Genomic DNA, 27,771 nt, shown 5'->3' with positions numbered 1-27,771 from the left:
AAACGTATCTGGCTGGCTTAGTTATATCATCCTGGGACTGATCAAGCTTCTTACCCATTGGAAAATTATTACACTTATGAACTAGGATAACAATTACAGTTGCAAAATAATGTCAAACTGCATAATATGATCATAATGTTCAGTCCCAGTTAGTAACCTGGCAGCCATATTCGGCACTAATACAAAAGAGTCTTCAGAAGGCAGCCCACAAGTAATAATAATAATAATAATAATAATAATAATAAGAATAAGAAGAAGAAGAAGAAGAAGAAGAAGTGTGATTTGACTCCAACATAGAGGTTACCAGGGATAACTGATGCCGGTATGTTGCAAGCATATAAGGAATACCAGTTGCCCACTCAAAATGTGTCCAAGAATCGACAGACGCAGCAGTGGCAAAAAAGAAGGCAAAGTTTATTGCTGAGCAATAAAGACCCATTGGAATATTTTCCAGAGCCTGGGTCCCAGAGCCCCTTGGGCATTGGGTTTATATACCTGATTACAAACAGCGTTAGATATTACATATTCATATATTGCAGCAAAATCAAGCCAATGAGCGGGGCAAGAGCCCTTCCTATGCCCACGTAAAGAATACTTCTGCTTTTCCATATTGTGCCTCATTATGCCCTTTACCCTAATTTTCAGCTATAAAGAGGAAAAGAAACCTATTTGACAGTTGAAGCCTGAGTAACCCCCCCCCCCATCTGTTATTGGGCTAGAACATTGCATTCTGTGGCAGACTTCTCTTTCCAGTCCCCCATCTCACCCTCCATCACGTGAGCATGAGAAACAGTCTGGGGAAGGTTCCCTATAGAAAAATGCCAACACATCAGATTTATTGTTGCCTTCAAGCACAATCGCAGGGCAGAGAGAAATAGGGCAAAGGTAGGCTTTGGATTCCTGAGATTTAGGCACTTCTAGCCCTACTGAAGCCTCAGTGATTTAAGAATCATTAGGATACATGGTTATATAGAAATCATAAAGGTAAAATTCTCCCAGGTGGTCTTGCCACAAGGCTAGGGTCACAGCTAGTATACCAGTCTAAGCAGGTTGAAGGACCCTTGTGCTCCAGGAGCAACTTGTGCCTTTATCTTTAATGATGGACCAAGGATCATCCTTAAGCTGCAGGCTTGTCCCTCCAGGGTGTGCAAGGCTGTCTAACATAGGACAAACACCTCTCCCTTGAGCAGAAGAATCACTGATCCACATTACCTCTGTTTTGTCTGGACTGAGCTTGGGTTTATTGGTCCTTATCCAGTGTATTAGTGAAATTATAAGCACTGATTTAGTACTTCCACTGCTTTACTCAGATTTGATGAAAATGGGACTAAGAGATGGATGCCACCGGTTTATTGATGACAGCTCATCCCAAACCTCCAGAAGACCTCACTCAGTGGTTTCGTGTAGATATGAAATAGAATGGGGGACGAGGGAGAAACATGCTTGACCCCTTACTAAGGGATGGAAGACTATTCCCCCAGAACCACCTCCAGAGATAGCCTATCTAGATAGGGATGGAACTGCTGCAACACAGTGTCTCCAATTTCCCCTCCAGTCAGACTATTCTGAAGGGTATAGAGCTCTGTCTCTAAAATTAGAAGATGAATTTGCATCCCTCAGATTTAGAGACAGTCAAAACTCAACAGACCCTCATTCTTTGAGCAATGCACCTTACTGCCAACTTGGAACCTTCACTTGGCTCCGTTCATCTGTAATATCAAATCATAATTTGGCTTTTGCATAAGCAAGCATCAGGCTCATTTCCCCTCCCCGTCCCCCTTCTTGCATGCTCCAATGCCCTCCCCTGCATGGCAGATCATAGTTTGTTGTTGCATTTTAACTGGCAAACTATGCTTTGTGATTGCCCTCCAAATCAGAATTTCAAACCTGTTTTATCCTAATTTGCAGTTCTGCTTTCCATTTCATATGATTTGGTGTAAAAGAGGAAGTGCAGGAGAATATGATTCTGTGGACTGTTTATTTAACACAATGGTTTGTTGTTGTTAAACGAACTGAGCCTATGTGTATGCATGCTTCTTTCCATTCACATCTTTTACTGAACATCTGTGAACAATGCAAACTTTAACACTCACCTTGTATTAAAGGAAGGTAAAGGTGATATTGATCAATTTCTCCACTGAAAACTGCAAAGGCCTGACGCTTTAACAACATTGCCTTTTGCTCAAAACTTGGAAAAAGTTTTAAAGAACTGCTCTGCATAGCTGTAATCAAGAACAGAATTGCTATTAACATCAAATTGTTTTTAATTGGTTGTTTTCTTCTTGATTTGAACTGTCTATTAAAAGTAATGGGATAATAATTATGAAAAAATACTTACTCATCAAATCTTTAAACATAGTTTTCTCATGTGTCAGAAGATGATCGATAATGGCTCGCCAACTGAAGAAATTTAACAATTAAGTAAAGTTTAGTGTAATTAAGTTTAAATCCTCTAGCACCTTGTGTGAAGCAAACACAAAGGAAGATGACATTTCTTTCAAAGTCAACCATGTGCTGGGCAGTAAAATTGTGCAAATCTTGTGCTTAGTTTATGATGAATGCAGATATTGACAACTCCAAGCTGCACAATTTATCGCAATTTCCTACACATGACAGTCTAACTTCTCTTTAGAAAATTTCATATTGCTATTGAAACAGTCCTGAGGAACAACTTTAGTTTTTTACCATGCCTTGCACATCTTTAAAATAATGTATTAGAATAGGTGCAGAAGTATTGTAACCAAAGTTTTAATTAAATATACTCTCTCAACACAGTGACGATAACCTGCTCTTTTTCTAAAGACCAATATTTTTCTAAATGAAATCACTGGAAAATTAGCAACTTTAGAGAGATTCCAAATTAAAAGTACAACTTCATTGTAATCTACTGGAGTTTATCCATTTGTACATTCAGAAGCCAACAACAAGACTGCCCGAGTCATACACCTTACTGAATGCATGAAGTATCCATCTGGAAGAAAGCTGGATCCATATATAGTTCTAAGACATCTTTCTTCCATGCGCGCTTGGTATAAGCATAGCCACTTAAAGAACTGAGCAACTGTGTACTAGCACGAAAGCTAGGAAGATTGTAGGCACTGTAAACAAACATACACAACAGACAAATCACTTACTTTCCAAATACGTATGTCACTCACATGCTCCCAAAACTGACAGACTTCACAGCAACATTTAATATTTATTGATTGAACAAAAAAATTATGTTAGTTGCAAGGAAAATTCATGTGTTATCTTTTCTAAGCTCAGATCTGGAGTCAGTACCACCAGCAAGCAGAGGAACCCTATCATGGCTGATAAATTATTATGTTCCTCTTTTGACATTTCTAACCTCTGGCAATAAGATTGCTGCTTTGCTAATTTGTATTCAAGGAGAAACCTTAAGCCAAGTCATATCTTGTAAGCCAGGACTGTCAACTGGAGAGGAGTACCTGTTTCCATAGTTGAACCTGAATTCTCATTGTACCCTCCCAAATTTCCACATACTTCCATGCCAGTCAAGCATCCATTTCCCCACCATCAGAAAAAAGCATCACAATTACTATTCTCTTGACTCTCAGGAAGCATGTGTGCTATCTTGGAAGTAGGCGGCAGTCACTTAATGCTTGGCAGATCTATGAAGTATATTACGGAACAACAGTCTTGGAAGAGCTTTGACCTTGAAGCAAGGAATCTGCCCAAGTTAGGTCCCCAAGTATGGTGCGTATACTGCATGAGTTACATATAGGTGATGTCAGAAAAAATTTATTTACCTGTGATTGCGTAAGTAAGGAAACACATAATACAGCAAACGCGAGATCAAAGGCACTGCTTTCTCTTTTTCATCACTCCGGTAAACCATATCCAGCAGAGAAGCAAGAACCTATGGAGAAAGTAAGATCCATTTAAAAAAGAACAGCTCTTCTGATTTCATAGTAATCCTGAAAATTGTGAAGTGTCACATTTCCAAAACAAAATAAAAAAATTCCTTCCAGTAATCCTGAAAATTGTGAAGTGTCACATTTCCAAAACAAAATAAAAAAATTCCTTCCAGTAGCACCTTAGAGACCAACTAAGTTTGTTATTGGTATGAGCTTCCGTGTGCATGCACACTTCTTCAGATACATTTCCAAAACATTAGCAACGCAACTGATGCATCCCCCTTTCCCTCTTCCCTGGCTGGCATAACGCTGTATGCTCAAGCAGCTCTGCCTGTTAATGGAGGGTCAGTGAACATGCAGAGCTTTCACTTATGGAACATATAGGAAGGATAGTGGCTATAGAGCGGTTTCCCTCTCAGAGTAAAAAGAAATCAGGACTCACCTCTGCAAGGATAGAGAGGGCTTGAACACTGTACACCGATGGGGCAGAGGCAGAGACCATTGAAGAAGGTACTGCTGATGTATCTGTAGAAGGAGGAACATTTTTCTTTTCATGCCCTCCCTTAAAACCTTTTCCCATTAGTAGTGGGTGGTTTTTTGGGGGGCGGGGGGAGACCGATGGTTAGAAAGTTGTTCTGAAGACATTGGGCAAGACTTACCTAGTCTGAATGTCTAGCCACATGCCTTTAAAACCAGCAAATGAGCCTGTTCTTCACCAAGCAGAAGGCAACGAGCATTCAGAACCCAGTGTGGGGCATTAAAAGCAAATAAAGGATTGAGTACTCCTGGGTCCTCAATGGCTTTCCTCCTCTAAAGTTCAACCTCATGGCTTTGCTCCCCCCCCCCCTTAAACACATTAGCATTTAATGTGTAGTTAGAACTACAAAGACCCCAAGCTGCTTTTCCTTATGGAAAAAACAGCTGCTGGGGGCTCTTTATATATGCACACAAAATGCAATGTGTTGCCAGTCCCTGAATTTAGCAGTTTAAAATGCCCTTTAAAGGGAAGCTGCCGGTGCCATCCCCATTTTTTTTTTTGGCACCAAGTGAAAACCTTCTCAATTATATTGGCCTTTTAGCGATCCATTTTATGTTTTTATTTCTGCGAGTCACATATTTTGGCTGAAGACTAGCTGATAAATCAAGTAAATTATTTAAGAGAGAAGTTCTATAATGGAAGGAAGAAAGTTGCTGGATATTTGTGTCATCAAATGCTTGCACAATTCTGAGGAGACTTCGCCTCTTAAAGTGTTTCAACCTGACTTGGGAATATCAGTCCATTTATCTTCTACTGATTCTATAACTAATTTACAGTATCTTCAAAAGTCACACACACACACACCTCTCCAGCTTTGCTAACCTAATGACTTTTACTGTTTCCTTTTTCCTATTATCTATCTTCTAAAGAGTCTGTGTGCTGTGGTCAGTACTCAAGGGGCAGACAGATATGAAAAGGCATATTTGAAACAACCCTGCCCCACCTTAAGCCAAAAATAGGGTTTCAGAGGGGCTTACAAAGATTAGTAAAAAGACAGCCCCTGCCTTCAAGCTCACAGTCCCAAAGGCATGGGACACACATGGAAAAATGAATGGGGAGAGAGGAGGGGGAAAGGGAATCTCAGGTATTACTTCTCAAAGTCACATATCTTACAGTAACCATGTGGGACAGAAATAGTTCAAGTAACTTGACTGAATGAATGTCTCTAGGGAACAACTGGGGAAGAGCTAAAGGCAGCTGGTCTCAGCAGATGTGATGGAAAAGCTCTGCTGTTTCTCCTCTCCAGTTCTATATTATCAGTTATCTAGCTAAATGAATTTGTGCTCCAAAATGGAAGCTGGTGGAAGAGCATTGTGTGAAACCTAAACATTCCTTATATGGCCAGTGTTTTAGAATTGCCCGATCCTACTTCTTCCCTCCACCTTAAGCAGACTTGTGGGACTAAAATGCTTGTATAAAACAACAGCTAGCCCATAGAACTGTCTCCATTTTTCTTACCGCAGAAATCATCTTCAGCCATGGGCTCATCTAAAGCAACCTGAGGCTGAGCTTTCACCTCCAGATTCCTGCTCAGCCAGCTAGTTTGTTCTAGCGAAGAACCAGCAACATTCCCGACGGCTTCCAATATTTTCTGGGTTACCTCCTGAAAGGGAAAGCAGAGTAAGAGAGACGAGTGATTTGTGCATATAGACATCACTCAGGGCATTTTGTCTTATGGAAGTAATATTTGTTTTATTGTGAGAAGTGGCAAACCAAAATATCACTTTACTCCATTTGAATTCTGTGAAGGCAGTGCATGCTACAGAGTCATTCCCCCTCCCCACCAAATACTGAACCTCTTGCTGGAGGTTCAGTGTGGCTAATGTGTGATGTGCAGTTTGCAAGGCATTTGTGATATGCCTATTGGCCCATTAGAATAATGAAATTTTCATTTTTCTATTAAAAAGCCATCCTAAAAGTTCTGTTGGACATATTGTAGATCTATAACTACATGTTGGCTATGTTCTTTTTGGACTTGTTTTCTGGGTTCAAGGGTAAAGTACAGAAGGAAGAGCTCCACTTATGGTATGAACCAATGTTTGGTAAGAACTGTTTGCTGTTTGATTACAAGAAGCCATGATGATCATTATGCCCAGGCTAGAGGAGCAGGAAAGATGCTGGCGAAGCATCCCTGAATACAAGTATCATCCTTACCATACAGAGCTTGAGATAAACACAGCAATGGGCCCTATATCTTCCTTTGAAGATGGGTGTTTGAAAGTTCTCTAATAGTAGCACCAAAGGGACCCCTAGATGAGCAAATTCTGGTTACTCCCTATGCTAATTAAAAAAGATAATTTATCTCTGTGATCTTTTTGAGTTTGTGCTGGAACAAAAACAGACTTTGTTTAATCAGGAATGAAATACCTTATTACTTTCATCCATTTTATCTTTGGGTACCTTTTAATACCATGCTTCCTGTTTAGAGTTTAAGAATTACCTATGCCTCTGTTTAATTAAACTGGGAAAGAGTATTCAAGGGAAAACACCCCAGGTATAAACTGGGGGGGGGGGAAGAGGGGTAAATGATATGAACTAGGCACTTGAAGGTTGTGGTGTTGTCATGTCCCTGGTGATGCTTGTTACATCATAAGATTCTTTTTACTTTTATCAACATTTTATTCCCATTTTAGAGTCAGAAGCTTTTGTTTTGTGCAATTAATGTAAGGCAGTAGGGCAAGATCTTAATTAGAAACCAGTTGGTTTCAATGTTCTTCATCCAGATTTTGGCACAATTTATGACTTAGTTGTGATAAGGAAAGCTGAAATACAGTGGTGCCTCGCAAGACGAAATTAATCCGTTCCGCGAGTCTCTTCGTCTTGCGGTTTTTTCGCCTTGCGAAGCACGGCTATTAGCGGCTTAGCGGCTATTAACGGCTTAGCGGCTATTAACGGCTTAGCGGCTTTAAGAAAAAGGAAACAAACTCGCAAGAACTCGCAAGACGTTTCGTCTTGCGAAGCAAGCCCATAGGGAAATTCGTCTTGCGGAACGACTCAAAAAACGGAAAACCCTTTCGTCTAGCGAGTTTTTCGTCTTGCGGGGCACCACTGTATTTAAGGTTGAAAGTGAAGGAAAAGAAATAAAGAAGGTGAGTATCTTGCTACAAGTCATAAATTAACGAAGGACTAATTATTAATGGAATAATAATTAATGGAATTATTAATGGAATATTAATAATTAATGGAATTATTAATGGCGTTTCTGTGTGCTGCGCTGGTGCTGGCTCGCCAGAGCAGCTTCGTCACGCTGGCCACGTGACCCGGAAGTGTCTCCGGACAGCGCTGGCCCCCGGCCTCTTAAGTGAGATGGGCGCACAACCCTAGAGTCGGACACTACTGGCCCGTACGGGCAGGGATACCTTTACCTTTAATTATTAATATGAAGTGAAATTGTTCAGGGGTACCAGAGAGAACCAGAATGTGGTTTGAGATCTGAAATGAAAGGGGGGTTTCTATTAGGGAAACACAAAGAAGAGAGAGACTATGGGAAGGGGGGGCACTCTCTCAATGTTTTCTTACATCTTCTAGCTTACACTGGTTTCCCTCCCTCTCCCAACAGCCCCTTCCATGAGGGTGTGCTGACTTGGTGTTATGGGGAGGGGGAGAACAGGTCTGTGATTTCTGCATTTGTTGGACAAGCTTGTCTGTTTGCTAAGAGGCCTTAGAGAGGCTAGATTTTTCTTACGGTGTTTACTATTTCATTATGTTTTTGATTCTCCCTATTTTTGCTCAGGAATCTTCCAATGGAAAACCAAAGCCCTCACTTACAGCAAGTCTGGTAGGTATGGACCTTTGATTTATCATCCCCCAAAGCCCCCAGTTCTGCCTCACAGGAGCAGAACCTTTTTGAAACCATGGGCCAGATGGTTCTGCCTCAATGGTAAAATTTGGCAGGTGGATGGGGCTGCCCATCTGCCAGTCAGCTGACATCACGTGACTTAGTGCTTTGAAGTCCCTAATTTGTACCTCACAGGTAGCAAGATCCTGCTAAAACAAAGGTTTTCCCCTTTTGTCTTAGTACCTGCTTCAACAGAAGACCCTGCTGATGCAGTCAATTTATATGGATTGAATTTAGAACCCGTTTTTCACAACAAGCTAGTGGTTTGGGACTATTAAGCATATATCTTCCATTAAGTAGTCAAGTTTGGTGCATGACATGAGGGAGCAGGGAGAAATCAAGATCTACATGTATGAACTGAAAACATGCTATGGAGTACCTGCAGGTCTTTCTGATCCTTCTTGTTTTCCTGGTTTGGAGTTCTAGTCACAAAATCATTCAGAGTGCTGCAGAAGAATAAGCCCAAGTTAGTGTACCATTACACTACTAGTGTACACTATGAGTGTGCTACAATTGTAGTGTGCAAAAACAACTGTTGCTGCCGTACCTGAGAAGCAAGAAATAACCAGGTGGTGCCAAATTCAGCTGCACAGATTCCTTCAACACTCCTAACAACGACTGGAAGTTCTCTTGCAAGGCTATGACAGGAAGTCTGAGGGGGAAAAAAAAACAACCAAAAAAAAACAACAAAACCACAAAGCCATCAGTTCCAGTGCTGAAAAATACTGAAACCATGCACACAGCAAGTATCAGATAGGGGCTTACAGGAAAGGCTATTTAGTTCAGTTTTATGTTGAAGATTAACCATTCCTACATATTGTTGCTGTCGGGCAATTTATGCAATTCGTTGAGGTAGCAGTGAATACACAAGTGCTCTAACTTACTTCAGAGCCTTCATGGTGAAGTGAGGAATAAAAGAATCCCTAAGTGAATACATTTCTGGGACATTTACAATGACAAAGGAACACTGCCTTCAGCTATACACTATGTTGGGTACCCTATTAAAAACCCAGTTTCAGAATGGATAATATCTGATACATCAATAATAAAAGTATGATTTAGGAAAGAATTTTTTAAAAATTGTTTCATTGGCCCTAAGAGCACTATTGACCCTAAGGGCACTGAATCACACCAAAAGGACCATGTGTTTTGCACACAGAATATGTAAATGAGATTGTTGCAAGCACGTAATGATTGCTAGCTGATTGAAAACTGTATCTGCGTGATACATGTTTGTTGCACTCATGCAATATGTCAACATGTACAAAGAAAAATAAAGCAATGCCAAACTAAAGTCAGCAAAGCGTCATCCTCCTAGCCAGCATTTATTGTGCATCAATACTGTACCTATCACATGAATTGCATAAGTCCCCTATCCAGACATCTTACAATCCTCCACACAATCATGTAGGTGTCCAAGATTGGACTGAAATCGTTGTTAATTATGACCTTCTTGGACTTATTTTCTGAGCTCTGTGCAGAGGGAGCAGACCCAATAATGGTGTGAAGCAAAGTTTGGTTTCAGGAAGTAATAGTGATCCACAAGGCCTGGGAGCAAAAAGATGCGGGCCAAGCATTCTTTTTTGTGTTTTTATTAAAAGATTTTTTTATGAGTAACTAATGTACATTCAGTTTTCAAAACGTTGAGTCCTTCGTCAGTTACATTCAGTTTGGTACATTATTGTTAGGTGAAGTTTTTGTGTCAGTATCACATGGGCGGTATGATTCTACTTTGTGGATGTCTTTGAACAACTTTGAGATAGAGACTATTCTGAAGGAGGAGCACCAGGCTTTAGGACCCCTTTATGATGTCGTTAAACAGGCTAGTCATGTGGGGCATCAGGGTTTCTTTGAATTTCTTGTTGAATTCTGCTGTAAAGCCATCTGGGCAAGCGGCTTTGTGTTGTTTTAGGTCTTTGAAGACAGTCTCTATTTCCTCTGGGGTAATAAAGCTGCCCATGTATTCTTGATCCTCTGCTGTTAATAAGGTTGCCACGGGCAATCCTGCCAGGAAATTTTTAATTCCCTGTTTGGGCAGCTTCTGTGAGATGTATATATTTGAGTACAATTCAACAAATTCTAAGATTACTTCTTTAGAGGAGAATGTTACATTGCCATCCTTCTGGGTGAGGCAATGTATTTTTGTTTTGAGTGATTTTTTCCTGCATCTGTTTGCTTGTAGCCTGGGGTTTATCCCTTCAAATTTGTAAAAACATTGTTTTGGGAACAGGATGCTGATCATTGTCCTATTAATTTCTAGTGAGTCAATCTCCCTTCTTTTATGTTCTATTAGTTTAAGGAGTTTAAGGAGTTTTTATGGTTCCTTAAATTCTTGAGCACAGGGGGTCATTCTTTTACAGTTTTATTGTTGGAAGGTTGACACTGCTTTGCTGTCAAAACTGGGAACTTTGTACCTCAGGAGAAATTAATCTTTTATTTTACTTTATTAAGAGAGAGGGCTGGATGGTCTAAGTTTTGAAATGTTCCAAATGTTTTAATAAATCCCACCATATGGGACACTACAGAATTACTATTTTTCTTTTAAAGAGCGTATTTTCCCTGTTTAGAGGTAGACACTGTTAGTTTGGGCAATTAGGATGACAAAGGGAGGGGAAAGATTTACAACCTCTCTCTCAGCCAGGTACCAAATGGTGTCAAGATTCCTCTTCTGGGTCTCAACAATATTTATGACCCAGTTATGATAATGAAGTTGAAGGAGGTCAGGTTACAATGAAGATGAAAAGAATAGACAGTCCAGAATCTGGAGACTGTTGTCATAAATTAAGTATTCATTTAAAGGAGAAGTACATTCTTCAGAGGTGAAACAAGACAGAAAGAACCAATGACCTCAGTGTTGGAAATAATCTGAAATGAAAGTAGTCTTTACAATGAAAACAAAGATGTGGTACTCCTTATCTTTCTATGCTGATTTTGTGTCCTTTTCACAATCCTTCAACCTACATGGTGTTTTTCCTCCTCTCACCAAAGAGCCTCTTTCCTAAATGCTACAGCTTGCAGGTTTGGAGCTCCCTTCTCATTCTATTTTGCATTTTTGGATGACTTTTGACCAGCAGCCTTCAACTGAAAACCACAGCAAATCTTGTAGAGGTGCACACTTTGACTAGCTTGTTAATTAGATAGTTAATCATTCTTACTGCTCACCATATCTTACTGCAACAATAGGGCACTTGGGAGCTATTTGTATTAACTCTTTTGCAGTTCTTGCTATTTGAACAAAGTAGTTCTATAGTTCCTCAGCATCAAGACCAAAAAAATCACTGTAAGCATGCTGTGCAATTTAAAAAAAAAAGGAAAGAATAGAAAGCAAATGCATTAATGTTTGTAGTTAAAGGTAAAGGGACCCCTGACCATTAGGTCCAGTTGCGGATGACTCTGGGGTTGCGGCGCTCATCTCGCTTTATTGGCCGAGGGAGCCGGTTGCTTCCGGGTCATGTGGCCAGCATGACTAAGCATGACTAAGCCGCTTCTGGCGAACCAGAGCAGCGCACGGAAACACCGTTTACCTTCCCGCCTGAGCGGTACCTATTTATCTACTTGCACTTTGAGGTGCTTTCAAACTGCTAGGTTGGCAGGAGATGGGACCAAGCAACAGGAGCTCACCCTGTCATGGAGATTTGAACCGCCGACCTTCTGATCGGCAAGCCCAAGTCTCAGTGGTTTAGACCACAGCGCCACCTGCGTTCCACCTAATGCTTGTAGTTACTGGATTCAAAAAGAAGTAGAAATGTAGAAACAGCCTAGAAGCTCATTTACCTTTGTATGAAAGTATAGCAGAACTGGAGCACTGGGATATCCACTAGAGAAGATTTCTGGAAATAAAGAAAAAACCCTATTACCCAATTCCAAAGAAAACACAATAACGCAAACTGAAACATATTACAGGCAAAATAATCTACAAATTATTTCAGTGATGACTTGCTTCTAAGTAGTGGTTTTGTAGAAATAAAACTGTAATTTAAAATTTCCTACAAGTTGTTTACAAAAACCAAGGACACCTGCAGTTCCTTGAAAGACACTTGGGTTTGAATAGAGATCCCAAATTAGCCATGCTATCCCAGATATATACCCTCTTGTTTACTGTCTTGGATAACCCTCAAGTTACTATGTGACTGACCAAATCTGAACGTTAATCAATTCTGTATGCTGCTCACAATCCTTTAAATAGTGATGAGGCAAAAACCAAGAGCTCCTGGTCTATTCCCACCTTTCAGCTCATTTTATCCTCTCACTAACTTCTTCATTAAAGAACTAATCAACTTAAGGAATTTATTAGGTTAAGATATCTCTCAGAACTACAGCCTTTTCTTTCCATGGAGTGTGGGGACAACCATGAATAATCCATTTTTTAACCTTGATATAGTAGGCTGATGAGCAATTGAAACTTCCTAACTTGTGAGTAACAGAGATGATAGACAGAGTAAAAACAACACCTACCTCTTCACCTTTGATTTGGGATGGTTTCTTTACAACTTCTTTTACAAGCTGCAATATAGTGTCTGTCTTCAGAGTATTTAGGGCACAAACTAGATCAACAAGTATAAGCTGAGATGCACTAGCTGCGGGAGGAATCTGAAACAAAAACATACATAAAGGACCACCCCTTATATATTGATTTGTAACATGCCTTTTCAGAAATATCTGGTTCTATTCTACAAGCATGCACAGGAGCTGAAACTGTGGTGTTCAGACACAGGAAAAACAAGAAACCAGGCATACTGCGCGCGCGGGGGGGGGGGGGGTGCGCGTGGCAAATGCTTTGAAGTAGTCTTTGCCAACCTGGTACCCTCTAGATGTTTTGAAGTTTTCCCTTATCATTGGGCAGGGGAATGAACTATTTATCACACCACATTTGTGATTTCTTCTTCTCCTTTACCTTTGTTTTGTTTTGATGCCTGTGAGATTTTTTGCTGCTCCACACTGCTGCTACTGCAGCTATAAGTTGCACCCCAAGCTGCCCAGTGAGGGGATTCAAGAAGTCAAGGATTTTATTCTTCAACGTCTATAAAAAAGAAAACAAACACTTATTCTAGAATGGGTTTGGATGGAATTTGTTTTCCTACAGACAGGTGCCCTGATAAAATGTCATAAGCAGCTCACTATTTTTAAATCACACTTTTTGTTCTCATACTGGGGGGGGGGGGGAAGAGTCTAAATTCTCATTGTGCATGTATTTCTCATTATAAGCAAGAATTTATCATGCAACAGTTTTTCCATGTGGCACCTGGAAGTTGCTTCTGAAAATGAACATTACAGTTGCTGTTGAGAAAACACAGTCAATACTGGATGGGGGGGGGACTTTCCTTTCTTTCTTCTATGTGCTTAACCAGTAAACCCACCCCCCCCCCACAAGTCAGAAATGCATCTTAAATGACCTAAGATGGATGATTTAAGACTGTGTGGAGATAATTTCTAGCCAAAAGCATGTTTTAAGGAGATCGTGGAAAAGTACAAGAGCTTTGGGATGACGCAGTAAAAAACAGTGTCGCCATTTTGGCAAGTTCTGTCGAAAGATTTATGTCTGGGAGGAGGAATGCATCTGTTTTCATACTGCGGGCGAACCTCCTCATAGGACTAAAGAAGGCGACAGATTTGTAAAGATTAATGATGGAAAGAGTGCTTTTATTTATGGAAGTGATGATATATGGAAACCATCTCGATATGGTTATTGGACGAATGGAAAAAATCACACAGGATTATAATTTGTGTTTACCTGCTTAAGGAGATTATCAGAAGAGATCACAGAGAAAAAAGAAAAATATATGAAAATAACAAGATGAGATGTGGGAACAGCAAGATAGGACTGGATAGAATTGTGAACATTATTTGGACAGATTTGTGGACATTAATGCAGCAGCAAGAAGATGATTGGAATCCCCTTCGGAACTTGAAATATGGGTACCCCCAACAAAAAATTTAAAATTCGGCTTTGTAATTCGGAATTTATGTGATGTGATTTTATTGGTCGGTTAATAAAAATTATTTTTTAAAAAAAGAGAAAACACAGTCAATAACGGTGTTGCGTGCATGCAAAATGTGCTTTATACCAAGGCAATTTCCTGAAGGCTTGTTTACTCAGGGAGGAATTCTAACTCCCAGCAAGGGAGCTGTGGGGATAAGGATAGTGGGAGAGCTATTGCTATCAAAAAGGCTATCAGTGACTACCAGTTGCTGGGAAGCACAAGTAAGAGTGATGTTGCATTTGGGTGCTGCTTACTGGCTTTCCACAGGCACTTGGCTGGTGACTGCAAGAACAGGATGCTGAATTTGATGGGCTTTTGGTGTGATCCAGCAAGCCTTTTCTTATGTAGAAATCCGTAACTCTGGCATTCGCATTGGCCAGAGTGGATGGGATGTGTGTGTGTGTGTGTGTGTGTGTGTGTGTAGGGGGTTATTAGTTTGAGGCTTACATTAGGCGTGTCTCTGGCTACTGTCCATGGGGCTAGTCCACCCTCCCCCCCCCCATTTGGGGGCCTTACACCAGGCATTGCTGGTGGCTGCCTTTCAATAGCCTGTGCTGTCATTGGGGCAGCTACAAGGCAGAGCCCCTGTGATGACAGATCCTACACAGTGCCACATCCTGGGTCGACACCAGCAATGCAGATTAAGGATAAAAGCCTCTTCTGTATTTGGTGTGACTCTCTGACAAACAGAGATGTATTTAAAGTGGTTGACTACATCTGCAGATATTCAATGGTGTAGGCACCTGAACTTTATGGCTTGCTGCAGAAGCATTGCCAATCACTTCCAAAAATGCCTATTAACCCAAGCAACTTCTTATCAGAAAAATGTGGACAGGATTTTCCCAGCTGTGGTGCACCTGCCCACAGATCACCCAGGCTTAATAAAGCTTACGTACTTTGGTTGCCTTAAAGTAAACTGAAGAAGAGCCTTTTGTTCCAAGGAAGTCAGCTGGTCTTTTTTGAGAATCTTCCTTTTTTATGACACCCCAAAGGAGAGACATGGTGTTAATGATACGTGGAAACTCTTCCAAAATGGCATTCCTGGCATTTCTTAGGTTTATAGGGTCAACATTCCACGGTGACTGGGAATACAAAAATAAATAAATAATCCATTAAATCCAAATATGACCAACACTGGAGATCACCCACACTACAGATATGCAGGAAAGAAATAACACATTCAAAATCCTAAAGAATATAATATATAAAAAATAAGTAAGGGTGTTCTTTGCAATAATGACATTATAAACCAGACCCTGTTTTAACACATTTTAAAATTCATTCAATAATTTTTGCTTAGCCTTGTTTATGCATATATAGGGGTACAAACAATTGCACTACACACCACCACTTCCTATAATTTTCAAAAAAAGGGTTCCAAATCAGAATTTGTTTCAGCAGTATTACTACCTTGATAATGGATAGCCTCTTGGCTTTGCAATAAGATTTAAAAATAACGTGGAAAATGAAATGTGTTGGCAGGAAAGATTTTCAATATCACCTAATAAATCAGGTGCATATTCACTTGATATTTTAAAGAAAATCCTATATGGGATTTCAATTTTTTAAAAAAATGTCTGGCCACATTTCACATCTCATAGTATATTGAGGCATAGAATATATAAACATACTTTAAACTAAAATACCTGCTGTTCCCCCGGCTGCATTTTAAATCACAAACTCAAAGTAGTTATCTTTGAAAACATGAAATTGATACAGAAGAACATTTTCACAGTCACATAAGGAAATTTCTAACTGTGGCTTATCTTGACCTGACAAGATTTCACTATTCCATCTTTTCCTAATATGAGGCTGTCATGGTTTCAATCCTATAACACCCTTAAAGTTCAACATAGTTTGAATGGATATTCTTTAATAATTGGAAACATCACCTGTCAAACGTATATATTAGACAGCAAAAGAAAGCAAGAAAAACAACAACATCATTACCTTTTTGGTTTGATTTGGATGATCCAAAAGACAAAAATGGCCAATAGTGGTTAGTCCTTCCAAAAGGGTAAGAGGATAATCTGGTGTGATGTTTTCCCTTTTAGAATTTATGCTTTGGGGAGAAAGTTAACAATTCAGTTGGTTATTTCAGTCTTGTAAAGAAATTAGTGGATAGCCGGCATTCACTTCCATTAAGCTAGAACCTTTCCTTTGCACGCTATACTTTTAATCCACCCAGCCAGTTACAGTATCTGCTGATGCTTTGCTATCTAGGGAGAGTTTGCCCACTGGCTAACTCGTAAAAGCAAAGAGAGAGCTGTGTGTAGATTATCTGTCCTGGATGGGAGGGGACAACAGTGGTTTTTGGGTGGGGGGAATACCAGACAAACTTTGCAAGATGATGAAAATGTGGCAGGAAAAAGCCTGTTCTGATTGAGACACCACAAGAATTGAGTGGGACATTTCCCCTACTGGTGGAACTGAGAAGCTGAAACAAGTCTTGCCTGCATAGCTCAGTGCATAGATCAGCTGCCCAGTTCAACCCCAGACACCTCCAATTAAAAGGGTCAGATAGCTGGGGCTGGGAAAGGTCTCTTACCAGAGACCTTAGAGCTGCTGCGAGCCAGAGTAGATAATACTGGGCTAGAAAGTCAAGAGACAGACCTGATATAAATGCAGTTTCTTATGTTCCTACATCCTTCCCCTCCCCAAGAAACCAAACAAATAATTTAAGGAAACTTACAAATAGAAAATGAGCCATACTGACCAACAGCTAAATTAGCTAAACATGAAAAAGCCAGATTTTATTAACAACATTCTCTTACCTTACAGATGACTTTGGTGGCACTTTCAGAGTTTCATATTCATACTGTTTGACAAGTTCGTCCAGGTTCTTGCAGATCTGTACAATAAACGGTGCCACTGTCCAACCTAAAGATCTCCCAAAGAATGGCAAGGAATATGCAACCAAACCCACCCAAGCTGGATGCATGCCATAGCCATACTCGGGCTGCAAGCCTCGGACTACGGCAGACACAAATAATCCCTGCGAGGTTATAGGGTGTGGATGCACATACTGCATTGCACTAATGGCCTCCTGGAAGTTAAGTGACTTTTGCCATTCCTTAGATAGGCCTGGTTGATTTTCCACCTCCTCCTGAGTCTGTCCAAGGTGATGCTCCAAGACTATCAACACTTGCAGAAGTTTAAGCAGCTCAATCTGCAACGGGTGCTCGCTCCAAATCTGATCAGGACCAAAGTTGATTAGGCTTTCCTCAAGGATGCACTCTTCACTTAACCCATTAGTCTTATTGGCCATTGTATGTCCATAGCACTTCTGACTTACATACATAGAAGCGGATAGAGAAAGGAGGACAAATTCTTGAACTTTGCATCTGCCAAGCAAGTTGCGTATAAATTCTGTGTTCCTGCTCTCCGATGATTTGGCCATTGTAGCCAACTGCGTCATCATTCTTATCAAGACTTCGACACTTTTGACCTGGACATCCCTATTGCCAAGCACATCTTTGTGAGTCACTTTTAAGTAACAAGGGTAGTAAGAGCGCAGGAAACTCAGACTCAGGTATGTCAGCAACTCTATTAACAGTGAATGGGGACACACGGTTGGTGACTGAGTCTGAAGCTTTCCGTAGAAGCTCTGTCCCACCAGAGCTTCCTGGTGGCGGGCTAGAAGATTGTAGATGAGATTCAGATGAGCTGTGGAGCTAGTATCCATGCTAGTGCTGGCTACAGCTTCAATAAACTCCCGAGGGTTTGTTTTGAGTACTGCCTCAAGTACAGAAAAAGCATATAGGACCCTTTTGGAATCATACGGCTGCAGGTACAAAAGAATGTGCTTAAACAGAGCCTCGGCCATTTCCTGTTTTTCCTTCTGTTGTTTTAGCAACCTAGCGGTGGTAAGGGCTTGAAGCTCCAAATCCACCTCGTCATCGCTTGAGAGAGACTCTGATGCTTGAGTTTTCTCAGAATCTGCGCGTACCAGATTGAGCATGGTGCTGGATTTGGAACTTTCAGGAGGATAAACATTAGAAGAGCCAACGAGCTTCATGCTTTCTTTGTCGTCTGTCGAGCCACTGTAGTTCTCGTCATTGCTCATATCCTGCTGGTCCAGAGAAGGAGAAAAGGATGATGTATTATCACTATCGGTAGGTCCAGTGCTGGTATCAGCAGACTCTGTGTGTTCACTATTATCCTCCTCGTCTACATCTGGTGAAGCTTCTGCACACCGATAACGATCACTTACAGCCAGTTCATTTTTAAGCAGGCATTTTTCTGGGTCTTTTTCAACTTCAGCCCAAATGGCTTCCCTGTCCACAGTTGTAAACTGGCTCAGTGGCAAACTTTCTTCAGAGCTGCTTTCAGAACGCCCCAAGGACTTCTGGAAAGGGACTTTTTTCTTTTTGTACCAGAAACGCATGTCTTCTGAAAGAAAGCAAAATTGCCTTTCTAAAAAAGTGACCACTCATTCAGTAGTGAAGGTGCAGCCTTCAGACAGCAGCCGCTTTCACGTCCCAGTATCTGAACACAACGGGTGACCCTCTTTCTTTGCAACTGTGCCATGTGTTCACAATAGAGTGTTGTTAAGGGACCTATGTTCTGAAGCAATGTCTATCTGCTGTATAGTTTTAGGTGTCTGATTTTATTCTTCTTTTGGCCTGAAATTGTTGATGCTCCAAACCCCTTTTTAATGATATTTTATCATTTTATTTGCCAGCCACCCAGAGTACAATGTTCTTGGGCAGCCATTTATAAATACAGCAAATAAAAATTAACACGTATTGGCTAGTATTTGTAGATTATGATATTTAACAAATTGGACTTCTTACACTGGAAATGATGGCATCCTTTTGTATCTTTGTGATGCTCATATACACATCAAGGTATGAGAGATAAGCCATGCTCACATACTGATCCTCTGGTTTGCCCTTCCCTATCTTAAAACAATAAACCTTTAAATTGTTCCCTAGAACAATAACTAAGCTGGACAACACCTATCATAAAAGCTACAAATTACTAATTGTACCCAATTAGCCAGGAAATATTGTTTTCACAAAGACAGCAAAGCTGAAATAAACTCTCTAAATGACAACTCTTAGTATGCTCAGACACACACCAAGTATTTTGCTATGTGCAAAAGTTATAACATTGTTTAGACTATGATCAGACATACTAATGCTGGGATTTAAATGCTGGGATTTATTGCATTTCTTTAATGTAGCCAGATATACTTGGGGATTTATAGCCTCTCTTTTAAAATAGTTTATTTCTCTCTAGTAATTGGGTCAGATAACAATTAATTATATTAATGTATAATAAACCTTAAGTCTTCACAGGAAATTTGGATATAAATATTGCCATTGCTGGGCTATTCCTTTGTGCTTTCCTTCTGAGAGGATCACTGCTTTCATCCAGGTAACTAAAAATTTAACCTCAACCCTTTTTATCAATGCCTTGGATTCTGAACTATCTTGTTTATGCATGACCTTCATATGCTTGTCTACTATGTTATCGACTAATATTGTTTATTTCTTCTTTTGAAATGCCAAACAATTTTTATTAGTTAAAAAAAATAGAATTAAATGTCTGAGACTCACCCCTAGATACTGAGTTCTGTGTGATGATATGAAGGGAGGAACACACACGGTACCTGTTACAGGCAAATGCTAAGGCACAGCTAAGTCAAGGTGTACTACATAGAAGGCAAATTTAGACTTCAACCCTGTAGAGGCCAACATTTCCTGTGCTTGGGGTTTCTGTTTAGACAAAAAGGTGGCATGCCTAACAAATATCCCCCCCCTCCTGCTCCCATACTACTACAGGCTGGGTCAGCCCATGAAAAGGACTAGGAGTAGTTTCAGGATATACAAAAGAAATATACTGCCCACAACATGTAATTTATGGAATTCATGGCCAAAAAATGTGGTGATAGCTACCACATTGAAAAGGGAATTGGAAGCGTTCATGGAAGGCCAAGACTTATCACTTCCTGCTAGCCTTGATGGCTAAAGAAACCTCCAGGATTAAATATAGCATTGCCGTGTGTGTGTGGGGGGGATGTGTTTCAGTGCATGGTTAGAAGGCTCTCCAGGGGCATCTATTGGGAGACCAAATGCTGGACCAAATGCTTCACCTGAAGGCGAAGGAATCTTCTTAAGTGAAATATTACCTGCTGAATTTTTCTGCTTGACACAGTGAATAGAGGTACGCTGTGTCCTGGGATGAAGCAGAAGCAGAAGGATGGGTTCCAGAATTCGTGCAACATCATTAAGTGACAGCGCTCGTATCAACCAACCCTGTGCAGCAGCACCAATAGCTCCATCCGAATTATTAAGGCTGTCCAACACAACGAACAGAGACCTGGATGGAGAAATTACAGTAATATTTGTTCAAGGTGACAAGGCTAGAATTATGTTAAAATGTTGAGCTGGAAGACTAGTTTACAAAAAGGGACACACAATTTTAAAATAGCTTTTCCAGCAATAGTAACCTTCTCTGCCTTCTTCAATTTGTTTGTTAAGGACCAGCAGCAGAAAATGAAACCTCTATGGTGGTGTTGTGAACACAAGAATCTTTGAATTGGAGAAACAGGTGAATGTTGTTTGTGTGTGTGTACGCACGCGCGCGCACACACACACACACACACACACACACACACACACACGTATGGATGTTCACATCAAGTAGGGAAGAAGCTATGGCTGGCCTGCAATAATGGGTTGAAAGCAAGCTTAAGTGTGCAAATGTGGGAGGTTTCTGTATAGAGCTATAGGAAAACAAGCTAAGCACAATGTTAAAGATGCCCATCAAAAAACAACAACAATATTTTTGGCTTAGGTACATTTTGGGTACATATGAAACTGTAGTCTTTTCAGTTCAATGACCAAAAGTAAATGTAATTTAAACCTACACCATCAAAATAGACATAAAAGTAATAGCAATACCTATCAAAAGAGCGATTGTGGGAAGTGACTCTGCTGCCTTGGATTTCTCTGGTCAAATGCCACATGACAGAGAACCGGAACAGTGCCTCCAGCCTTGTCCCCTTAGGAGGAAAGAAACCCAAAGCAAAATCAGAACAAAAAGAATGTTTATGAGCTAGTTTGAGATATTCAACTACATAGATTTAAAATTGCAGCCTTGCAGCCTACATAAATTAGTGATAATTATGGAAAGACAAGAATACTCTGATGAATGTGCACTTGCCCCTCAATACAAGAAAAATGTTTGAGATCTCTTTGAAAATAGCAGTAGTCAGAATGAAATGAATCATTATATTCTTATAAAAGCTTAGCTCTATTTCCTTTGAGTTTGAGAAATATGAAGTCTTGATGGAACGATTATAGTGAACATGTGGTTACTTATGCTTCCAAAAATGAAGAAAATCACTGTATTGTTAGCAAGTAGGCTGGTTAATTAAATCTGCTCTTCATTATCCAGTTAATTACATCTACTCCTCAAAACCCAGAAGAAGGGATAAAATATAAACTGTGGTTTCAGTCCTTGCCCTAATGAGCTACCCAAAGTGCTTGCCAACCTAGAGCTACAGGTAGCCTATGCAGTGTAAGAAGGAAGATTTTGACCAATATTTACTCAAGAGGGATAGGAGATTAGTCCAAGAGTGGAGCTGAGACAGCATCTGTCTACTGGACAGAAGAGCCACATCTAACAGGGCAGCCGCCAAAGAACTGTCTGAAACTGCATGAAGCCAATGGCTGATTCACTTTAGGACTGCCTACTCTGGTTGGAAGCAACTCTTCCGGAGTTTCCAATTGGTTTGTCAATGCTCCATTACTCAAGACCCATTTTGTTTTTTCAGACTGGACATGCCATGGATTGAGCCCGTGACCTTCAACATGCAAGGCATATGTTCCACCACACACAACTGATCTTCCTTAATCTTCTCGCACCTTTTTATTTATTTTTAAACAGTATCAATCTGGGTCTAACAGTCTCTTAAAAGTCTTAGCAGAAAGGAATGTTAATCACAGTTTTCAAAACAACTCCAGTATAACATAAAATATATTTCACTGATATTCCAAAAGCATAAGGTGGTATCTAACCCGTGCACCCTATCAAGCAAAGATTTCTATTCGGGCAAAGGTACTTTCTCCCTTCTATACACATGCTCCCCCAAAATCTGTTCTAGGAGTGATTGTGATATGCCCCCCGCCCCGCCCCACAAAACTAGGGTGCTGTGTTAGGCTATACAACCTTTAATAAACCTTACTTTATCATGATCCAGCAATGCATGGCAGATGATGTCTTCACAGATATTAGCAGATGGAGCTAGGCAATGAAGACGGTAGAACAGCTCTACACAAGTGTTGTGGTGCTCTCTCGTCTCTTTGTTTAGCTGATTCCAAAGCACTTGAGCAACTCTCTGTAGTGAAATTAAAAAAAAACAACAACCACACTTTCAGGCAGGTTTAAAGGAATCTGTGTTACTGAAAATAGTTCATGGTTTTCTATACCACACACCATCATACAGCACCATGTTTATTAATGCAATCGAAAGATAATGTGAACACAGAAAACAGTATACAGTGGTGCCTCGCAAGACGAAATTAATTCGTTCCACAAGTCTCTTCGTCTTGCGAGTTTTTCGTCTTGTGATGCACGGTTTCCCATAGGAATGCATTGAAAATCAATTAATGCGTTCCTATGGAAACCGCCTTCAGACCAGGTCCGGGGACAGTCTGTCCCCCGACCTCTTCTGAAGGCTGGGGGGGGGGGGGAACAAGGGCTTTTCTTCCCACCCCCAGCATTTTAAAAAAACCCCGGGACAGCGGAGGACTTCTCCGCTGTTCGGGGCGATCTTAAAATGCTGAAGGGCGGCATTTTAAAATCGCCCCGGGACAGTGGAGGACTTCTCCGCTGTCCGGGGCGATTTAAAAGCCCCTGGGAAGGCAGGCAGGGGGGGACAAAGACTTTTGCCCCCCGCCAGCCTTCAGAAGAGGTCCAGGACCTCTTCTGAAGGCGGGCGGGGGGCGAAAGTCTTTGCTCCCCCCCCGCCTGCCTTCAAAAGCCTTCCGGGACAGCGGAGAAACGCGCTGCGTTTCTCCACTCTCCCGGGAAGGCAGGCAGGGGGGAACAAAGACTTTTGCCCCCCGCCGGCCTTCAGAAGGTGTTCCCTCCCCACTGCCCGGCTTCGGAGCATCGTTCCGAAGCCGGGCTGCGGGGGGAGGTGTTCCCGCCCCGCCGCCCGGCTTCGGAGGAGCCTTCCGAAGCCGGGCAGCGGGTGGAGGTCCGAGGATAGTGGGGAAGACGCGCTGCGCTTCCCCGCTGTCCCGGAGATTTCCCTATGGGCTGTCGTCTTGCGAAGCAAGCCCATAGGGAAATTCGTTTTGCGAAGCGCCTCCAAAACGGAAAACCCTTTCGTCTAGCGGGTTTTCTGTCTTGCGAGGCACCACTGTACCTCGAGTCAAACTATGCCATTTGATAGGGCAAAAATGCATTTCACAGTAACTAGGTATTAATACCCTTAACATACACAGCGCCACCCCACACCCCTATACAGCAGAATAATCTAGGTGATGAATACCACTTGAAAGCACATTTGTTTTAAAGGGCAGTTAAGATATAATAATTTCTTTAAAATGTTACAATTTCTTTCTTTCCAAGTTCACTCTGTTGTAGTGGAAAGCAAGTCAGCGCACTCTCATCGCACATAAACTCCCTGCCCCACTGCAGCAGGCAAGGAAGAACGACAGAATTTGGGTGCCCCAACTTGCACGAGCAGAATCATTTTCTGCTAAAGCAAAGCCCCCACAGGATATGCGTGTGCATTAATATAATTCTTGTTTTGTATTTTACTAGTTCTATGCGACTGTGAAGCAAAGTTGAATACAGAATTGTTTCTAAGGATTATTTGTAAGTGCTTTTCAAAGTTAACACGGCAAGGAAATGGGCAATGATTTGTACTTCAGCAGGACGTGTCTATTTACTTTCTTGGCCGGTTGAATTGATTTGGCCAACAGCACTGGAGAATGGAATGCTGAGCTACCTTCACCCTGAATAGAGTTTGGTTTTTGTGCCTCTAGTGAGTATCATCCCATGCTATTTCTGCAAGTTGATGTCTTTTCCTCTCCTTTCCTTTCCCTTCCCTTCCCCACCCCATAATACCATTACGGCTGCTCTTCCAGGGTCGCAGTTGCCATTTTGTTTAAGAGGCGCAAGTGCTAGATAGAATCAAGTAAACAACATTAAGCCACTTGCACATTACAAGCATTCCATTTCTATGGAAACAACAATGCCCAACACATTGTTTATAATGCAGTTTATAAGTTTATAATGCAGCTTGGCATGCATTTTAGTACATTACCTGGTAGAAATCAGTTTTTTCCGAAATAAGTTTGAGAACCCCATGTGCAATAGGAGGAACTGTGACCATCTGCAGCCTTCCAAAGAAGGGGTTCTGCCCAGGAACTTTATACCGCTTTACTCGGTCTTCAATAACCAGTGCCAATGACTGGGATTGGTTAATTACTTCTAGCAGTACAGAGATGGACACATTCTGAATGTGGCAGTCATTGACACAGCAACATATTGTCATCAGGGATTTGAGCCACAGGGGGAAACTGGATTCACAGCCACCTGAGGAGAGCAGACAAATAGTTTTACCTCCAGTTTTAGTACAATCGTTATTCGGAACAGTTTGTCCCCTTGACAAACATTTATCATTTAACATATGCAAGTGCCACAAAATTTTACAATGCATCCTTCACCTATGAGTGCATAGGTACTTTCGGAGCTACCCAACCTGACTGGAAGAATCCGCAACCAGAAGGAGGAGGATTATCAGGAAGAATGGGTGAAATTTAAAGACTATTTAGTTAAATATGTAATTGGAAAAGCTTGTAAATACCAGATAGGCTTAGGATTTTAATATGTAATGTGATGAATTGATATGTTGTAATGCTGAATTGAAAAGAGAGAAAGATGTTAAGTGAATAAGTTAATTTTATAAGAATACTGGTGTTGGGAAACCGTTAAAATGATATACACTGAAATTCAACCAGGGGGGTACGAGGAAGTCACTTAACAATGTCACTAAGTTTGGTTTAAATATAGTGAAGATTTATGTTTGTTTGTTCACTTGTTTGTTTGTTTGTTTGTTTGATTTTTTTTGAAAAACCAATAATTTTTTAAAAAATAATAATAATATGAGTGCATAGGTACATAGGAAGCTGCATTTAGATCAGTGTTGTCTACACTGCTTGGCAGCAGCTCTCTAGGGGACATTCCCAGAACTGCCCAGAAATGCTGGGGATTGATCATGGGGACTTCTGTCTGCAAAACAGATGCTCTGCCCTTCTCTAATATAGATGTGATCCTGCTCAGGATTCTAGCCAGCCCAGCCATTCCTCCCCCCCCCCCCAACCACCACTTTCCTTTCTAACCAACAGTCAACATTCTTTAGTTATTCAACATGTTTAGCCCACTTTGGGCTGCTTTGGGGTTGCTTTTTATCCCATTAAAGTTTTTTTAAAATATATTTTTGTACTTTCTCCAAACAAACTGATATCTCTGTCTTCTTTCTTAAGAGCCCTGGCGGTACACACAATCTAAAGAACATTACTAGGTAAGTACATTACATTGCTAGACACATTACTAAACAAGATGATAGAAGTATCAACCCATTTTTCATCTGAAAGTCATTGGCCAATTGTGCATGGGAAATGCAAATTAGACAGGGATCTCATCCAGACCTCAACATGCCAAGCTGAAGAAAGCAACCAAGGTCTGAATGCACATTTACCTAGCAATAAGTCCAACTATGCTCAGTGGGACTTACTCCTAGGTAAATATGCATTGGAATGCAGTCAAAGAGCACAAGCTCTTTCAGAAAACATCACTTTAACGAAATACTGGCAAATCTGAGATTGTGCCTATTTGATCCTTTAACCTTCAATCCGCCCAACACATACCTGGCTATCCTTTCTTCACTCAGGGCTTTATTTGCTCTTTGCCAGCACTCTGAAAGCCACATGCCCTAGGCCTTAACTGGTCCTTGCCCTACACTTACAAATTTAGAGCCCTATCACATTACTATTTTTGCACAATTCTAATGGAAGATTATTGAATACACAACACTGCCTTATTATGTACTCTTCTGCAAATTATGTTCCTCTTACCAGGCACTTGAAAGAGAGACAAATGGAGCTCCTCAGTTTCCTCCTCAGAAAGATAAACAGGGAATGTAGTACAATCCAATAAGAGGTAGCACATAGCTGCAAAGGCCTCTCTACAGTCTTCTCTCATATCTCCCAAGTCAAGCATAACTTGGTCAATGTCCCATTCTTCTTCCTTTTTCCCCCTTTCACCACCAAGCTCTTCTGAAGGAGATGGAGGATCCAGATCTTTCTGTTTAAAAGATGACCCTCGGACAGTGAATAGGTCTGTTAGCATTTGCTTAAACTGAGGCACAGTTATTTGCTTGGAGTCCCATGAGCTCCTTTTCTTGGAAATATTTCCAGCAGCTTGATAATGGTTTCCTTTTTTCTCCCCTTGTCTTGAATGCACTGGCAGAACACTGCCATTACTGGGATCTTGTAGATGAACGACAAATACGTATTTGCTGGCAAATTTTGCCACCAGCTCCTGGATGCACTGCAAGGTCTTCTGCATGCTTCCACCCTTTTTCCAGACATCATCTTTCTCAGGAGTTACCCTAGGTATTCTCAAGTGCTGAGAGAACTCTGGGGATGAAGTGCTAAGGCCTATACCACTGTCTTCAGACTTGAGTGGAGGAAAAAGAGCGTCATCTTCATTCTGGAGCACTTTGGATTCTGTAGTCAGTTCCTGGTTTTCTTCCCTCATGGGGCTCTGAAATAACCCAAATGTGAACATTGAGGTTTACTCTATACAAAAACCATACATGAATAACATTAAAACATCCTTGCATGTTTTAACTGCATGTTTCAAATGCCTGGTAAAAACTTTTTCTATTCCATCAGGCTTGTGCAAGCAAACAAGAAATAAATATTTCCACAACAGCTATCCAATTTCTGATGTAAACCTTTTATATGGTTTTTATTGTATGGCTTTATGTACAGTTGTGAACTACTTTGCTATTTTCTTTATAGGCATATAAATATTTTTATAAGTAAATAAACAGATGTGGGGTGGAACACTGCCTTACATGAAACAAAGACACAAATCTGATAGAGAACAGTGAGGATTTAAATTTGTCTGGAACTATCCTTGTGCAGGGATGCGGGTGGCGCTGTGGGTTAAACCACAGAGCCTAGGACTTGCTGATCAGAAGGTTGGCAGTTTGAATCCCTGTGACGGGGTGAGCTCCCGTTGCTCGGTGCCTGCTCCTGCCAACCTAGCAGTTTGAAAGCACATCAAAGTGCAAGTAGATAAATAAGTACCGCTCCGGCAGGAAGGTAAACGGCGTTTCCGTGCGCTGCTCTGGTTCACCAGAAGCGGCTTAGTCATGCTGGCCACATGACCCGGAAGCTGTACGCCGGCTCCCTTGGCCAAAAAAACCAGATGAGCGCAGCAACCCCAGAGTCGGCCACAACTGGACCTAATGGTCAGGGGTCCCTTTACCTTTATCCT

General features: G+C 41.1%; 1 protein-coding gene across 4 annotated transcripts in view; it reads right to left on the bottom strand.

Annotated features, from left to right (window-relative positions):
• Nucleotides 1–27,771, bottom strand: part of DOP1B (DOP1 leucine zipper like protein B) — a 63,536-nt gene that overhangs the window by 11,193 nt on the left and 24,572 nt on the right. For 2 of the 4 annotated variants that reach the window (XM_028727137.2, XM_077927329.1), the window contains 19 exons: nt 26,340–27,030; nt 24,527–24,798; nt 22,433–22,585; nt 21,147–21,247; nt 20,372–20,562; nt 17,010–18,627; nt 16,186–16,297; nt 15,132–15,317; nt 13,149–13,274; nt 12,710–12,844; nt 12,029–12,084; nt 8,802–8,906; nt 8,634–8,700; nt 5,875–6,019; nt 4,321–4,403; nt 3,771–3,880; nt 2,952–3,098; nt 2,339–2,400; nt 2,094–2,222 (listed from right to left, as the gene is read on the bottom strand). In XM_028727137.2, the coding sequence (XP_028582970.2) occupies nt 2,094–2,222; nt 2,339–2,400; nt 2,952–3,098; nt 3,771–3,880; nt 4,321–4,403; nt 5,875–6,019; nt 8,634–8,700; nt 8,802–8,906; nt 12,029–12,084; nt 12,710–12,844; nt 13,149–13,274; nt 15,132–15,317; nt 16,186–16,297; nt 17,010–18,627; nt 20,372–20,562; nt 21,147–21,247; nt 22,433–22,585; nt 24,527–24,798; nt 26,340–27,030 (4,489 nt within the window). The remainder of the gene's footprint in view (nt 1–2,093; nt 2,223–2,338; nt 2,401–2,951; nt 3,099–3,770; nt 3,881–4,320; nt 4,404–5,874; nt 6,020–8,633; nt 8,701–8,801; nt 8,907–12,028; nt 12,085–12,709; nt 12,845–13,148; nt 13,275–15,131; nt 15,318–16,185; nt 16,298–17,009; nt 18,628–20,371; nt 20,563–21,146; nt 21,248–22,432; nt 22,586–24,526; nt 24,799–26,339; nt 27,031–27,771) is intronic. The other 2 variants (XM_077927328.1, XM_028727138.2) reach the window with 2 other exon arrangements.

Source organism: Podarcis muralis, chromosome 4, assembly GCF_964188315.1.
Source record: "Podarcis muralis chromosome 4, rPodMur119.hap1.1, whole genome shotgun sequence".
Lineage (NCBI taxonomy): Eukaryota > Metazoa > Chordata > Lepidosauria > Squamata > Lacertidae > Podarcis > Podarcis muralis.
This window is presented reverse-complemented; position numbering and strand designations above follow the sequence as displayed.